At 48.9% G+C, this 17515-nt stretch overlaps 1 protein-coding gene across 1 annotated transcript in view; it reads right to left on the reverse strand.

The window, feature by feature from the left end:
* Positions 1-2668: 2668 nt before the first annotated feature.
* The window catches only part of galt (galactose-1-phosphate uridylyltransferase), a 168051-nt gene continuing 153204 nt past the window's right edge, over positions 2669-17515 (reverse strand). The window contains exons 9-10 of the mRNA XM_071342938.1: positions 9845-9999; positions 2669-3503 (exon numbers count right to left, since the gene is read on the reverse strand). Of these exons, the coding sequence (XP_071199039.1) occupies positions 3402-3503; positions 9845-9999 (257 nt within the window). The 3' untranslated portion in view covers positions 2669-3401. The remainder of the gene's footprint in view (positions 3504-9844; positions 10000-17515) is intronic.

A 17515-nucleotide genomic window follows, 5' to 3' on the forward strand; every position in this document is an offset into this window, starting at 1 on the left:
TTGTCTTCAGAAATGCTATGGAACGCAAGCTACCTCTCATGTTAATGTGCGTGGCCAGCTCGTGGCACTCTGCCAGACCTCTGACTCAATCCCCTCTCATTCCCCCCTCCTTTATAGTAGACGCATCAAGCAAGGTTCTAAAGACTGTTGACATCTAGTGGAAGCCTTAGGAAGTGCAACATGACCCCATTTCCACTGTATCTTGGATAGGCAAAGAGTTGAAACACTACAAACCTCAGATTTCCCACTTCCTGGTTGGATTTTTTCTCAGGATTTTGCATGCCATATGAGTTCTGTTATACTCACATACATCATTCAAACAGTTTTAGAAAATTCAGAGTTGTTTCTATCCAAATATACTAATAATATGCATATATTAGCAACTGGGACTGAGTAGCAGGCAGTTTACTCTGGGCACCTTATTCATCCAAGCTACTCAATACTGCTAAGACGTTTTAACAAGCTATAGTTTGGCAAATCGGTCAGGACATCTACTTTGTGCATGACACAAGTAATTTTTCCAACAATTGTTTACAGACAGATTATTTAACTTATATGTCACTGTATCACAATTCAAGTGGGTCAGAAGTTTACATACACTAAGTTGACTGTGCCTTTAAACAGCTTGGAAAATTCCAGAAAATTATGTCATGGCTTTTAGAAGCTTCTGATAGGCTAATTGACATAATTTGAGTCAATTGGAGGTGTACCTGTGGATGTATTTCAAGGCCTACCTTCAAACTCAGTGCCTCTTAGCTTGACATTGTGAGAAAAAAAAAAGATATCAGCCAAGACCTCAGAAAAAACATTGCAGACCTCCACAAGTCTGGTTCATCCTTGGGAGCAATTTCCAAACGCCTGAAGGTACCATGTTCATCTGTACAAACAATAGTACGCAAGTATAAACACCATGGGACCACGCAGCCGTCATACCGCTCAGGAAGGAGAAGCGTTCTGTCTCCTAGAGATGAACGTACTTTGGTGCGAATAGTGCAAATCAATCCCAGAACAACAGCAAAGGACCTTGTGAAGATGCTGGAGGAAACAGGTACAAAAGTATCTATATCCACAGTAAAACGAGTCCTATATCGACATAACCTGAAAGGCCGCTCAGAAAGGAAGAAGCCACTGCTCCAAAACCGCCATACAAAAGCCAGACTACGGTTTGCAACTGCACATGGGGACAAAGATCGTACTTTTTGGAGAAATGTCCCATGGTCTGATGAAACAAAAAATAGAACTGTTTGGCCATAATAAGGAGGAAAAAGGGGGAGACTTGCAAGCCGAAGAACACCATCCCAACTGTGAAGCACGGGGGTGGCAATATCATGTTGTGGGGGTGCTTTGCTGCAGGAGGGACAGGTGCACTTCACAAAATAGATGACATCATGAGGTTGGAAAATTATGTGGATATATTGAAGCAACATCTCAAGACATCAGTCAGGAAGTTAAAGCTTGGTCGCAAATGGGTCTTCCAAATGGACAATGACCCCAAGCATACTTCCAAAGTTGTGGCAAAATGGCTTAAGGTCAACAAAGTCAAGGTATTGGAGTGGCCATCACAAAGCCCTGACCTCAATCCTATAGACAATTTGTGGGCAGAACTGAAAAAGCTTGTGCGAGCAAGGAGGCCTACAAACCTGACTCAGTTACACCAGCTGTCAGGAGGAATGGGCCAAAATTCACCCAACTTATTGTGGGAAGCTTGTGGAAGGCTACCCGAAACGTTTGACCCAAGTTAAACAATTTAAAGGCAATGCTACCAAATACTAATTGAGTGTATGTAAACTTCTGACACACTGGGAATGTGATGAAAGAAATAAAAGCGGCAATAAATCATTCTCTACTATTATTCTGACATTTCACATTCTTAAAATAAAGTGGTTATCCTAACTGACCTAAGACAATGAATTTTTACTTATGTCAGGAATTGTGAAAAACTGAGTTTAAATGTATTTGGCTAAGGTGTCTGTAAAATTCCGACTTCAACTGTACATATTTCTTAATTGCGTTCTTTTACTTTTAGATTTGTGTGTATTGTTGTGAATGGTTAGAAATTACTGCACTGTTGGAGCACAAGCCTTCAATAACATCTGCTAAACATGTGACCAATATGTTTAATTTATTTTATTTGACCTGAAAATATGAAGAGTGGTACTCAGTGATGTCCCAAACATAACGCTTGGTATTCAGGACAAAAAGTTAATTTCTTTGCAACATTTTTTGCAGTTTTGGTCTCATTGGTCTCATGGTGAAATACTGGAGTGGTTTTCTTCCTCTTCGGCAACTGAGTTAGGAAGGACGCCTGTATCTTTGTAGTGACTGGGTGTATTGATACACCATCCAAAGTGTAATTAATAACTTCACCATGCTCAAAGGGATATTCAATGTCTGCTATTTTTTACCCATCTACCAATAGGTGTCCTTCTTTGTGAGGCATTGAAAAACCTCCTTGGTATTTGTGGTTGAATCTGTGTTTCACTGCTCGATTGAGGGACCTTACAGATGGCGTACAGATATGGGGTAGTCATTCAAAAATTATGTTTAACACTATTATTGCACACAGAGTGAGTACATGCAACTTATTATGTGACGTGTTCAGCAAATGTTTACTCCTGAACATATTTAGGGTTGCCATAACAAAGAGGTTGAATACTTATTGACTCAAGACATTTTAGCTTTTTATTTTTAATCAATTTACAAACATTATTCCAATTGAACATTATGGGTTATTGTGTGTAGGCCAGTGACATAAAATCTTAATTTAATTCATTTTTACTTCAGGCTGTAACACAACAAAATGTGGAACAACTGTGAAACCTTCGTGAAGGCACTGTCAGAAATATTAGATATTTCCCTCCAAAATCACCCCAAAAAGTGATCTAGTAGTATCAAACTGTTTTGATAGGCACTTCCTGTTATTCATACTTTAATATGTCAATGTGAAAGTCCAGGGTTCACCAACTGGCGGTATGCTGCTGAATCTAGTTGATGATCCTGTGACAGAGTCAGAGGTGTGGTAGAGTCAGAGGTGTGTTTAGGGTCAGAGGTGTGGTAGAGTCAGAGGTGTGGTGGGGTCAGAGGTGTGGTAGAGTCAGAGGTGTGGTGGGGTCAGAGGTGTGGTAGAGTCAGAGGTGTGGTGGGGTCAGAGGTGTGGTAGAGTCAGAGGTGTGGTAGAGTCAGAGGTGTGGTAGGATCAGAGGTGTGGTAGAGTCAGAGGTGTGATAGGGTCAGAGGTGTGGTAGAGTCAGAGGTGTGGTGGGGTCAGAGGTGTGGTAGAGTCAGAGGTGTAGTAGAGTCAGAGGTGTGGTAGGGTCAGAGGTGTGGTTAGAGTCAGAGGTGTGGTAGAGTCAGAGATGTGGTAGAGTCAGAGGTGTGGTAGAGTCAGAGGTCTGGTAGGGTCAGAGGTGTGGTAGAGTCAGAGGTGTCTCTCCACCAATCTCTCCTCCCGTCTCAATGGTCTTGTAGTGTTCTTCTGGAAGGTTCCTCAGTCGTTCAGCAGCCTGAGGATGGAACACACACAGAGAGTAGAGTCACAGTAAAGTACAACAGAGACAGTTGAAGATGAACAAAGGTCATAATGTACTGTGGCAGACCAGGGGGTTTGGTCAAGACGTTTACACAGATCAGACACGGACAGAGAAGGATTAGCTCGGTTTGGTGAAGACGTTTACACGTCTGGACCCTCCCTCAGAGTTACAGCCTGGACCCTCCCACAGAGTTACATCCTGGACCCTCCCTCAGAGTTACATCCTGGACCTTCCCTCAGAGTTACATCCTGGACCCTCCCTCAGAGTTACAGCCTGGACCCTCCCTCAGAGTTACAGCCTGGAACCTCCCTCAGAGTTACAGCCTGGACCCTCCCTCAGAGTTACAGCCTGGACCCTCCCTCAGAGTTACATCCTGGACCCTCCCTCAGAGTTACAGCCTGGACCCTCCCTCAGAGTTACAGCCTGGACTCAGAGTTACATCCTGGACCCTCCCTCAGAGTTACAGCCTGGACTCAGAGTTACAGCCTGGACCCTCCCTCAGAGTTACATCCTGGACCTTCCCTCAGAGTTACATCCTGGACCCTCCCTCAGAGTTACAGCCTGGACCCTCCCTCAGAGTTACAGCCTGGACCCTCCCTCAGAGTTACAGCCTGGACCCTCCCTCAGAGTTACATCCTGGACCTTCCCTCAGAGTTACATCCTGGACCCTCCCTCAGAGTTACATCCTGGACCTTCCCTCAGAGTTACATCTTGGACCCTCCCTCAGAGTTACATCCTGGACCCTCCCTCAGAGTTACATCCTGGACCCTCCCTCAGAGTTACATCCTGGACCCTCCCTCAGAGTTACATCCTGGACCCTCCCTCAGAGTTACATCCTGGACCCTCCCTCAGAGTTACATCCTGGACCTTCCCTCAGAGTTACAGCCTGGACCCTCCCTCAGAGTTACAGCCTGGACCCTCCCTCAGAGTTACAGCCTGGACCCTCCCTCAGAGTTACAACCTGGACCCTCCCTCAGAGTTACAGCCTGGACCCTCCCTCAGAGTTACAGCCTGGACCCTCCCTCAGAGTTACAGCCTGGACCCTCCCTCAGAGTTACAGCCTGGACCCTCCCTCAGAGTTACAGCCTGGACCCTCCCACAGAGTTACATCCTGGACCCTCCCTCAGAGTTACATCCTGGACCTTCCCTCAGAGTTACATCCTGGACCTTCCCACAGAGTTACATCCTGGACCCTCCCTCAGAGTTACAGCCTGGACCCTCCCTCAGAGTTACAGCCTGGACTCAGAGTTACATCCTGGACCCTCCCTCAGAGTTACATCCTGGACCTTCCCACAGAGTTACAGCCTGGACCCTCCCTCAGAGTTACAGCCTGGACCCTCCCTCAGAGTTACAGCCTGGACCCTCCCACAGAGTTACATCCTGGACCCTCCCTCAGAGTTACATCCTGGACCTTCCCTCAGAGTTACATCCTGGACCTTCCCACAGAGTTACATCCTGGACCCTCCCTCAGAGTTACAGCCTGGACCCTCCCTCAGAGTTACAGCCTGGACTCAGAGTTACATCCTGGACCCTCCCTCAGAGTTACAGCCTGGACCTTCCCTCAGAGTTACATCCTGGACCTTCCCTCAGAGTTACAGCCTGGACCCTCCCTCAGAGTTACATCCTGGACCCTCCCTCAGAGTTACATCCTGGACCCTCCCTCAGAGTTACATCCTGGACCTTCCCTCAGAGTTACATCCTGGACCCTCCCTCAGAGTTACAGCCTGGACCCTCCCTCAGAGTTACATCCTGGACCCTCCCTCAGAGTTACATCCTGGACCTTCCCTCAGAGTTACATCCTGGACCCTCCCTCAGAGTTACAGCCTGGACCCTCCCTCAGAGTTACAGCCTGGACCCTCCCTCAGAGTTACAGCCTGGACCCTCCCTCAGAGTTACATCCTGGACCCTCCCTCAGAGTTACATCCTGGACCCTCCCTCAGAGTTACAGCCTGGACCCTCCCTCAGAGTTACATCCTGGACCTTCCCTCAGAGTTACAGCCTGGACCCTCCCTCAGAGTTACATCCTGGACCTTCCCTCAGAGTTACAGCCTGGACCCTCCCTCAGAGTTACAGCCTGGACCCTCCCTCAGAGTTACAGCCTGGACCCTCCCTCAGAGTTACAGCCTGGACCCTCCCTCAGAGTTACATCCTGGACCTTCCCTCAGAGTTACATCCTGGACCCTCCCTCAGAGTTACATCCTGGACCCTCCCTCAGAGTTACATCCTGGACCTTCCCTCAGAGTTACAGCCTGGACCCTCCCTCAGAGTTACAGCCTGGACCCTCCCTCAGAGTTACATCCTGGACCCTCCCTCAGAGTTACATCCTGGACCTTCCCTCAGAGTTACATCCTGGACCCTCCCTCAGAGTTACATCCTGGACCCTCCCTCAGAGTTACATCCTGGACCTTCCCTCAGAGTTACAGCCTGGACCCTCCCTCAGAGTTACAGCCTGGACCCTCCCTCAGAGTTACAGCCTGGACCCTCCCTCAGAGTTACAGCCTGGACCCTCCCTCAGAGTTACAGCCTGGACCCTCCCTCAGAGTTACAGCCTGGACCCTCCCTCAGAGTTACAGCCTGGACCCTCCCTCAGAGTTACAGCCTGGACCCTCCCTCAGAGTTACAGCCTGGACCCTCCCACAGAGTTACATCCTGGACCCTCCCTCAGAGTTACATCCTGGACCTTCCCTCAGAGTTACATCCTGGACCTTCCCACAGAGTTACATCCTGGACCCTCCCTCAGAGTTACATCCTGGACCCTCCCTCAGAGTTACAGCCTGGACTCAGAGTTACATCCTGGACCCTCCCTCAGAGTTACAGCCTGGACCTTCCCTCAGAGTTACATCCTGGACCTTCCCTCAGAGTTACAGCCTGGACCCTCCCTCAGAGTTACATCCTGGACCCTCCCTCAGAGTTACATCCTGGACCCTCCCTCAGAGTTACATCCTGGACCCTCCCTCAGAGTTACATCCTGGACCCTCCCTCAGAGTTACATCCTGGACCTTCCCTCAGAGTTACATCCTGGACCCTCCCTCAGAGTTACAGCCTGGACCCTCCCTCAGAGTTACAGCCTGGACCCTCCCTCAGAGTTACAGCCTGGACCCTCCCTCAGAGTTACATCCTGGACCCTCCCTCAGAGTTACAGCCTGGACCCTCCCTCAGAGTTACAGCCTGGACCCTCCCTCAGAGTTACAGCCTGGACCCTCCCTCAGAGTTACAGCCTGGACCCTCCCTCAGAGTTACAGCCTGGACCCTCCCTCAGAGTTACATCCTGGACCCTCCCTCAGAGTTACATCCTGGACCCTCCCTCAGAGTTACAGCCTGGACTCAGAGTTACATCCTGGACCCTCCCTCAGAGTTACAGCCTGGACCTTCCCTCAGAGTTACATCCTGGACCTTCCCTCAGAGTTACAGCCTGGACCCTCCCTCAGAGTTACATCCTGGACCCTCCCTCAGAGTTACATCCTGGACCCTCCCTCAGAGTTACATCCTGGACCCTCCCTCAGAGTTACATCCTGGACCCTCCCTCAGAGTTACATCCTGGACCTTCCCTCAGAGTTACATCCTGGACCCTCCCTCAGAGTTACAGCCTGGACCCTCCCTCAGAGTTACAGCCTGGACCCTCCCTCAGAGTTACAGCCTGGACCCTCCCTCAGAGTTACATCCTGGACCTTCCCTCAGAGTTACAGCCTGGACCCTCCCTCAGAGTTACAGCCTGGACCCTCCCTCAGAGTTACAGCCTGGACCCTCCCTCAGAGTTACAGCCTGGACCCTCCCTCAGAGTTACAGCCTGGACCCTCCCTCAGAGTTACAGCCTGGACCCTCCCTCAGAGTTACAGCCTGGACCCTCCCTCAGAGTTACATCCTGGACCCTCCCTCAGAGTTACAGCCTGGACCTTCCCTCAGAGTTACATCCTGGACCTTCCCTCAGAGTTACAGCCTGGACCCTCCCTCAGAGTTACATCCTGGACCCTCCCTCAGAGTTACAGCCTAGACCCTCCCTCAGAGTTACATCCTGGACCTTCCCTCAGAGTTACAGCCTGGACCCTCCCTCAGAGTTACATCCTGGACCTTCCCTCAGAGTTACATCCTGTACCCTCCCTCAGAGTTACAGCCTGGACCCTCCCTCAGAGTTACAGCCTGGACCCTCCCTCAGAGTTACATCCTGGACCTTCCCTCAGAGTTACAGCCTGGACCCTCCCTCAGAGTTACAGCCTGGACCCTCCCTCAGAGTTACATCCTGGACCCTCCCTCAGAGTTACAGCCTGGACCCTCCCTCAGAGTTACAGCCTGGACCCTCCCTCAGAGTTACAGCCTGGACCCTCCCTCAGAGTTACATCCTGGACCCTCCCTCAGAGTTACATCCTGGACCTTCCCTCAGAGTTACATCCTGGACCTTCCCTCAGAGTTACATCCTGGACCTTCCCTCAGAGTTACATCCTGGACCTTCCCTCAGAGTTACAGCCTGGACCCTCCCTCAGAGTTACAGCCTGGACCCTCCCTCAGAGTTACATCCTGGACCCTCCCTCAGAGTTACATCCTGGACCTTCCCTCAGAGTTACATCCTGGACCCTCCCTCAGAGTTACAGCCTGGACCCTCCCTCAGAGTTACAGCCTGGACCCTCCCTCAGAGTTACAGCCTGGACCCTCCCTCAGAGTTACATCCTGGACCCTCCCTCAGAGTTACAGCCTGGACCCTCCCTCAGAGTTACAGCCTGGACCCTCCCTCAGAGTTACAGCCTGGACCCTCCCTCAGAGTTACAGCCTGGACCCTCCCTCAGAGTTACAGCCTGGACCCTCCCTCAGAGTTACAGCCTGGACCCTCCCTCAGAGTTACAGCCTGGACCCTCCCTCAGAGTTACAGCCTGGACCCTCCCTCAGAGTTACAGCCTGGACCTTCCCTCAGAGTTACATCCTGGACCTTCCCTCAGAGTTACAGCCTGGACCCTCCCTCAGAGTTACATCCTGGACCCTCCCTCAGAGTTACAGCCTGGACCCTCCCTCAGAGTTACATCCTGGACCTTCCCTCAGAGTTACAGCCTGGACCCTCCCTCAGAGTTACATCCTGGACCTTCCCTCAGAGTTACATCCTGTACCCTCCCTCAGAGTTACAGCCTGGACCCTCCCTCAGAGTTACAGCCTGGACCCTCCCTCAGAGTTACATCCTGGACCTTCCCTCAGAGTTACAGCCTGGACCCTCCCTCAGAGTTACATCCTGGACCCTCCCTCAGAGTTACAGCCTGGACCCTCCCTCAGAGTTACAGCCTGGACCCTCCCTCAGAGTTACAGCCTGGACCCTCCCTCAGAGTTACATCCTGGACCCTCCCTCAGAGTTACATCCTGGACCTTCCCTCAGAGTTACATCCTGGACCTTCCCTCAGAGTTACAGCCTGGACCCTCCCTCAGAGTTACAGCCTGGACCCTCCCTCAGAGTTACAGCCTGGACCCTCCCTCAGAGTTACAGCCTGGAACCTCCCTCAGAGTTACATCCTGGACCCTCCCTCAGAGTTACAGCCTGGACCCTCCCTCAGAGTTACATCCTGGACCCTCCCTCAGAGTTACAGCCTGGACCCTCCCTCAGAGTTACATCCTGGACCCTCCCTCAGAGTTACATCCTGGACCCTCCCTCAGAGTTACAGCCTGGACCCTCCCTCAGAGTTACAGCCTGGACCTTCCCTCAGAGTTACAGCCTGGACCCTCCCTCAGAGTTACATCCTGGACCCTCCCTCAGAGTTACAGCCTGGACCCTCCCTCAGAGTTACATCCTGGACCCTCCCTCAGAGTTACATCCTGGACCTTCCCTCAGAGTTACATCCTGGACCTTCCCTCAGAGTTACAGCCTGGACCCTCCCTCAGAGTTACAGCCTGGACCCTCCCTCAGAGTTACAGCCTGGACCCTCCCTCAGAGTTACAGCCTGGACCCTCCCTCAGAGTTACAGCCTGGACCCTCCCTCAGAGTTACAGCCTGGACCCTCCCTCAGAGTTACATCCTGGACCCTCCCTCAGAGTTACATCCTGGACCTTCCCTCAGAGTTACAGCCTGGACCCTCCCTCAGAGTTACAGCCTGGACCCTCCCTCAGAGTTACAGCCTGGACCCTCCCTCAGAGTTACAGCCTGGACCCTCCCTCAGAGTTACATCCTGGACCCTCCCTCAGAGTTACACAGTTGAGGTAGCCTGATAACTTTATTAGGAGCTGTGGTAAATAACATGGACACATAGGAATACTTTAGCTAATTACTAAATGTTTTAGACCAATGAAGATCTGCGCTTATATATAGCATATGTTGCAGTAATACTGTTTCCCAAATGTCTTACCTGTTCAGGTGTAAGGTCTCTCTGCTCCTGCGCCAGCATTTCATATCCCACCATGAACTTGCGTACGCCGGCAGATCGGAGCAGGGGAGGGTAGTAGTGAGCATGGAGCTGCCAGTGGAACTGGTCCTCTTTAAGATAGGGGCCGGTAGGGGCGCCTGGGAGGAGGAGACAGAGGAGGAGAGAGTGAGAGGAAGGTCTCTACTGTAGACTACAGGCTTAGTGAAGACTAGCAGGTCTCTACTGTAGACTACAGGCTTAGTGAAGACTAGCAAGTCTCTACTGTAGACTACAGGCTTAGTGAAGACTAGCAGGTCTCTACTGTAGACTACTGGCTTAGTGAAGACTAGCAAGTCTCTACTGTAGACTACTGGCTTAGTGAAGACTAGCAGGTCTCTACTGTAGACTACTGGCTTAGTGAAGACTAGCAGGTCTCTACTGTAGACTACTGGCTTAGTGAAGACTAGCAGGTCTCTACTGTAGACTACAGGCTTAGTGAAGACTAGCAGGTCTCTACTGTAGACTACAGGCTTAGTGAAGACTAGCAGGTCTCTACTGTAGACTACAGGCTTAGTGAAGACTAGCAGGTCTCTACTGTAGACTACAGGCTTAGTGAAGACTAGCAGGTCTAGACTACTGGCTTAGTGAAGATTAGCAGGTCTATACTGTAGACTACTGGCTTAGTGAAGACTAGCAGGTCTAGACTACTGGCTTAGTGAAGACAAGCATGTCTCTACTGTAGACTACTGACTTAGTGAAGACTAGCAGATCTAGACTACAGGCTTAGTGAAGACAAGCAGGTCTCTACTGTAGACTACTGGCTTAGTGAAGACTAGCAGGTCTCTACTGTAGACTACTGGCTTAGTGAAGACTAGCAGGTCTCTACTGTAGACTACAGGCTTAGTGAAGACTAGCAGGTCTCTACTGTAGACTACAGGCTTAGTGAAGACTAGCAGGTCTCTACTGAAGACTACAGGCTTAGTGAAGACTAGCAGGTCTCTACTGTAGACTACAGGCTTAGTGAAGACAAGCAGGTCTCTACTGTAGACTACAGGCTTAGTGAAGACTAGCAGGTCTCTACTGTAGACTACAGGCTTAGAGAAGACTAGCATGTCTCTACTGTAGACTACAGGCTTAGTGAAGACTAGCAGGTCTCTACTGTAGACTACAGGCTTAGTGAAGACTAGCAGGTCTCTACTGTAGACTACAGGCTTAGAGAAGACAAGCAGGTCTCTACTGTAGACTACAGGCTTAGTGAAGACCAGCAGGTCTAGACTACAGGCTTAGTGAAGACTAGCAGGTCTAGACTACAGGCTTAGTGAAGACTAGCGGGTCTCTACTGTAGACTACAGGCTTAGTGAAGACTAGCAGGTCTAGACTACAGGCTTAGTGAAGACTAGCGGGTCTCTACTGTAGACTACAGGCTTAGTGAAGACTAGCAGGTCTAGACTACAGGCTTAATGAAGACTAGCAGGTCTCTACTGTAGACTACAGGCTTAGAGAAGACAAGCAGGTCTCTACTGTAGACTACAGGCTTAGTGAAGACTAGCAGGTCCAGACTACAGGCTTAGTGAAGACTAGCAGGTCTCTACTGTAGACTACAGGCTTAGTGAAGACTAGCAGATATAGACTACAGGCTTAGTGAAGACTAGCAGGTCTCTACTGTAGACTACTGGCTTAGTGAAGACTAGCAGGTCTCTACTGTAGACTACAGGCTTAGTGAAGACTAGCAGGTCTCTACTGTAGACTACAGGCTTAGTGAAGACTAGCAGATCTAGACTACTGGATTAGTGAAGACTAGCAGGTCTCTACTGTAGACTACAGGCTTAGTGAAGACTAGCAGGTCTCTACTGTAGACTACAGGCTTAGTGAAGACTAGCAGGTCTCTACTGTAGACTACAGGCTTAGTGAAGACTAGCAGGTCTCTACTGTAGACTACAGGCTTAGTGAAGACTAGCAGGTCTCTACTGTAGACTACAGGCTTAGTGAAGACCAGCAGGTCTCTACTGTAGACTACAGGCTTAGTGAAGACTAGCAGGTCTCTACTGTAGACTACAGGCTTAGTGAAGACTAGCAGGTCTCTACTGTAGACTACAGGCTTAGTGAAGACTAGCAGATCTAGACTACTGGATTAGTGAAGACTAGCAGGTCTCTACTGTAGACTACAGGCTTAGTGAAGACTAGCAGGTCTCTACTGTAGACTACAGGCTTAGTGAAGACAAGCATGTCTCTACTGTAGACTACAGGCTTAGTGAAGACTAGCAGGTCTCTACTGTAGACTACAGGCTTAGTGAAGACTAGCAGGTCTCTACTGTAGACTACAGGCTTAGTGAAGACTAGCAGGTCTCTACTGTAGACTACAGGCTTAGTGAAGACTAGCAGGTCTCTACTGTAGACTACTGGCTTAGTGAAGACTAGCAGGTCTCTACTGTAGACTACAGGCTTAGAGAAGACAAGCAGGTCTCTACTGTAGACTACTGGCTTAGTGAAGACTAGCAGATCTAGACTACAGGCTTAGTGAAGACAAGCAGGTCTCTACTGTAGACTACTGGCTCAGTAAAGACTAGCAGGTCTCTACTGTAGACTACAGGCTTAGAGAAGACCAACAGGTCTCTACTGTAGACTACAGGCTTAGAGAAGACTAGCAGATCTAGACTACAGGCTTAGTGAAGACTAGCAGGTCTCTACTGTAGACTACAGGCTTAGAGAAGACCAACAGGTCTCTACTGTAGACTACAGGCTTAGTGAAGACTAGCAGGTCTCTACTGTAGACTACAGGCTTAGTGAAGACTAGCAGGTCTCTACTGTAGACTACAGGCTTAGAGAAGACTAGCAGATCTAGACTACAGGCTTAGTGAAGACTAGCAGGTCTCTACTGTAGACTACAGGCTTAGAGAAGACTAGCAGGTCTCTACTGTAGACTACAGGCTTAGTGAAGACTAGCAGGTCTCTACTGTAGACTACAGGCTTAGTGAAGACTAGCAGGTCTCTACTGTAGACTACAGGCTTAGTGAAGACTAGCAGGTCTCTACTGTAGACTACAGGCTTAGTGAAGACTAGCAGGTCTCTACTGTAGACTACAGGCTTAGTGAAGACTAGCAGGTCTCTACTGTAGACTACAGGCTTAGTGAAGACTAGCAGGTCTCTACTGTAGACTACAGGCTTAGTGAAGACTAGCAGGTCTCTACTGTAGACTACAGGCTTAGTGAAGACTAGCAGGTCTCTACTGTAGACTACAGGCTTAGTGAAGACTAGCAGGTCTCTACTGTAGACTACAGGCTTAGTGAAGACTAGCAGGTCTCTACTGTAGACTACAGGCTTAGTGAAGACTAGCAGGTCTCTACTGTAGACTACAGGCTTAGTGAAGACTAGCAGGTCTCTACTGTAGACTACAGGCTTAGAGAAGACTAGCAGATCTAGACTACAGGCTTAGTGAAGACTAGCAGGTCTCTACTGTAGACTACAGGCTTAGAGAAGACCAACAGGTCTCTACTGTAGACTACAGGCTTAGTGAAGACTAGCAGGTCTCTACTGTAGACTACAGGCTTAGTGAAGACTAGCAGGTCTCTACTGTAGACTACAGGCTTAGTGAAGACTAGCAGGTCTCTACTGTAGACTACAGGCTTAGTGAAGACTAGCAGGTCTCTACTGTAGACTACAGGCTTAGTGAAGACTAGCAGGTCTCTACTGTAGACTACAGGCTTAGTGAAGACTAGCAGGTCTCTACTGTAGACTACAGGCTTAGTGAAGACTAGCAGGTCTCTACTGTAGACTACAGGCTTAGTGAAGACTAGCAGGTCTCTACTGTAGACTACAGGCTTAGTGAAGACTAGCAGGTCTCTACTGTAGACTACAGGCTTAGTGAAGACTAGCAGGTCTCTACTGTAGACTACAGGCTTAGTGAAGACTAGCAGGTCTCTACTGTAGACTACAGGCTTAGTGAAGACCAGCAGGTCTCTACTGTAGACTACAGGCTTAGTGAAGACTAGCAGGTCTCTACTGTAGACTACAGGCTTAGTGAAGACTAGCAGGTCTCTACTGTAGACTACAGGCTTAGTGAAGACTAGCAGATCTAGACTACTGGATTAGTGAAGACTAGCAGGTCTCTACTGTAGACTACAGGCTTAGTGAAGACTAGCAGGTCTCTACTGTAGACTACAGGCTTAGTGAAGACAAGCATGTCTCTACTGTAGACTACAGGCTTAGTGAAGACTAGCAGGTCTCTACTGTAGACTACAGGCTTAGTGAAGACTAGCAGGTCTCTACTGTAGACTACAGGCTTAGTGAAGACTAGCAGGTCTCTACTGTAGACTACAGGCTTAGTGAAGACTAGCAGGTCTCTACTGTAGACTACTGGCTTAGTGAAGACTAGCAGGTCTCTACTGTAGACTACAGGCTTAGAGAAGACAAGCAGGTCTCTACTGTAGACTACTGGCTTAGTGAAGACTAGCAGATCTAGACTACAGGCTTAGTGAAGACAAGCAGGTCTCTACTGTAGACTACTGGCTCAGTAAAGACTAGCAGGTCTCTACTGTAGACTACAGGCTTAGAGAAGACCAACAGGTCTCTACTGTAGACTACAGGCTTAGAGAAGACTAGCAGATCTAGACTACAGGCTTAGTGAAGACTAGCAGGTCTCTACTGTAGACTACAGGCTTAGAGAAGACCAACAGGTCTCTACTGTAGACTACAGGCTTAGTGAAGACTAGCAGGTCTCTACTGTAGACTACAGGCTTAGTGAAGACTAGCAGGTCTCTACTGTAGACTACAGGCTTAGAGAAGACTAGCAGATCTAGACTACAGGCTTAGTGAAGACTAGCAGGTCTCTACTGTAGACTACAGGCTTAGAGAAGACTAGCAGGTCTCTACTGTAGACTACAGGCTTAGTGAAGACTAGCAGGTCTCTACTGTAGACTACAGGCTTAGTGAAGACTAGCAGGTCTCTACTGTAGACTACAGGCTTAGTGAAGACTAGCAGGTCTCTACTGTAGACTACAGGCTTAGTGAAGACTAGCAGGTCTCTACTGTAGACTACAGGCTTAGTGAAGACTAGCAGGTCTCTACTGTAGACTACAGGCTTAGTGAAGACTAGCAGGTCTCTACTGTAGACTACAGGCTTAGTGAAGACTAGCAGGTCTCTACTGTAGACTACAGGCTTAGTGAAGACTAGCAGGTCTCTACTGTAGACTACAGGCTTAGTGAAGACTAGCAGGTCTCTACTGTAGACTACAGGCTTAGTGAAGACTAGCAGGTCTCTACTGTAGACTACAGGCTTAGTGAAGACTAGCAGGTCTCTACTGTAGACTACAGGCTTAGTGAAGACTAGCAGGTCTCTACTGTAGACTACAGGCTTAGTGAAGACTAGCAGGTCTCTACTGTAGACTACAGGCTTAGTGAAGACTAGCAGGTCTCTACTGTAGACTACAGGCTTAGAGAAGACTAGCAGATCTAGACTACAGGCTTAGTGAAGACTAGCAGGTCTCTACTGTAGACTACAGGCTTAGAGAAGACCAACAGGTCTCTACTGTAGACTACAGGCTTAGTGAAGACTAGCAGGTCTCTACTGTAGACTACAGGCTTAGTGAAGACTAGCAGGTCTCTACTGTAGACTACAGGCTTAGTGAAGACTAGCAGGTCTCTACTGTAGACTACAGGCTTAGTGAAGACTAGCAGGTCTCTACTGTAGACTACAGGCTTAGTGAAGACTAGCAGGTCTCTACTGTAGACTACAGGCTTAGTGAAGACTAGCAGGTCTCTACTGTAGACTACAGGCTTAGTGAAGACTAGCAGGTCTCTACTGTAGACTACAGGCTTAGTGAAGACTAGCAGGTCTCTACTGTAGACTACAGGCTTAGTGAAGACTAGCAGGTCTCTACTGTAGACTACAGGCTTAGTGAAGACTAGCAGGTCTCTACTGTAGACTACAGGCTTAGTGAAGACTAGCAGGTCTCTACTGTAGACTACAGGCTTAGTGAAGACTAGCAGGTCTCTACTGTAGACTACAGGCTTAGTGAAGACTAGCAGGTCTCTACTGTAGACTACAGGCTTAGAGAAGACTAGCAGATCTAGACTACAGGCTTAGTGAAGACTAGCAGGTCTCTACTGTAGACTACAGGCTTAGAGAAGACCAACAGGTCTCTACTGTAGACTACAGGCTTAGTGAAGACTAGCAGGTCTCTACTGTAGACTACAGGCTTAGTGAAGACTAGCAGGTCTCTACTGTAGACTACAGGCTTAGTGAAGACTAGCAGGTCTCTACTGTAGACTACAGGCTTAGTGAAGACTAGCAGGTCTCTACTGTAGACTACAGGCTTAGTGAAGACTAGCAGGTCTCTACTGTAGACTACAGGCTTAGTGAAGACTAGCAGGTCTCTACTGTAGACTACAGGCTTAGTGAAGACTAGCAGGTCTCTACTGTAGACTACAGGCTTAGTGAAGACTAGCAGGTCTCTACTGTAGACTACAGGCTTAGTGAAGACTAGCAGGTCTCTACTGTAGACTACAGGCTTAGAGAAGACTAGCAGATCTAGACTACAGGCTTAGTGAAGACTAGCAGGTCTCTACTGTAGACTACAGGCTTAGAGAAGACCAACAGGTCTCTACTGTAGACTACAGGCTTAGTGAAGACTAGCAGGTCTCTACTGTAGACTACAGGCTTAGTGAAGACTAGCAGGTCTCTACTGTAGACTACAGGCTTAGTGAAGACTAGCAGGTCTCTACTGTAGACTACAGGCTTAGTGAAGACTAGCAGGTCTCTACTGTAGACTACAGGCTTAGTGAAGACTAGCAGGTCTCTACTGTAGACTACAGGCTTAGTGAAGACTAGCAGGTCTCTACTGTAGACTACAGGCTTAGTGAAGACTAGCAGGTCTCTACTGTAGACTACAGGCTTAGTGAAGACTAGCAGGTCTCTACTGTAGACTACAGGCTTAGTGAAGACTAGCAGGTCTCTACTGTAGACTACAGGCTTAGAGAAGACTAGCAGATCTAGACTACAGGCTTAGTGAAGACTAGCAGGTCTCTACTGTAGACTACAGGCTTAGAGAAGACCAACAGGTCTCTACTGTAGACTACAGGCTTAGTGAAGACTAGCAGGTCTCTACTGTAGACTACCGGCTTAGTGAAGACTAGCAGGTCTCTACTGTAGACTACAGGCTTAGTGAAGACTAGCAGGTCTCTACTGTAGACTACAGGCTTAGTGAAGACTAGCAGGTCTCTACTGTAGACTACAGGCTTAGTGAAGACTAGCAGGTCTCTACTGTAGACTACAGGCTTAGTGAAGACTAGCAGGTCTCTACTGTAGACTACAGGCTTAGTGAAGACTAGCAGGTCTCTACTGTAGACTACAGGCTTAGTGAAGACTAGCAGGTCTCTACTGTAGACTACAGGCTTAGTGAAGACTAGCAGGTCTCTACTGTAGACTACTGGCTTAGTGAAGACTAGCAGGTCTCTACTGTAGACTACAGACTTAGTGAAGACTAGCAGGACGTGTAGTGTGGACGTATGGACCCGTTAGCCTCTCTCCCTCCATGCACCATAAAGGCGCCTGCTGGAGGGAAGGTTTCTTCATGGTAAATATGAACATATTAAGTTCTAAAAGACTGTGAGAACCAGAGGTTTGACTAAGCTCCCAACCCCTATAAGCTCCTCTCCTATCCCCATATAATGAATGAA

This window comes from Salvelinus alpinus, chromosome 1 (genome assembly GCF_045679555.1).
Source record: "Salvelinus alpinus chromosome 1, SLU_Salpinus.1, whole genome shotgun sequence".
Taxonomy (NCBI): Eukaryota; Metazoa; Chordata; class Actinopteri; order Salmoniformes; family Salmonidae; genus Salvelinus; species Salvelinus alpinus.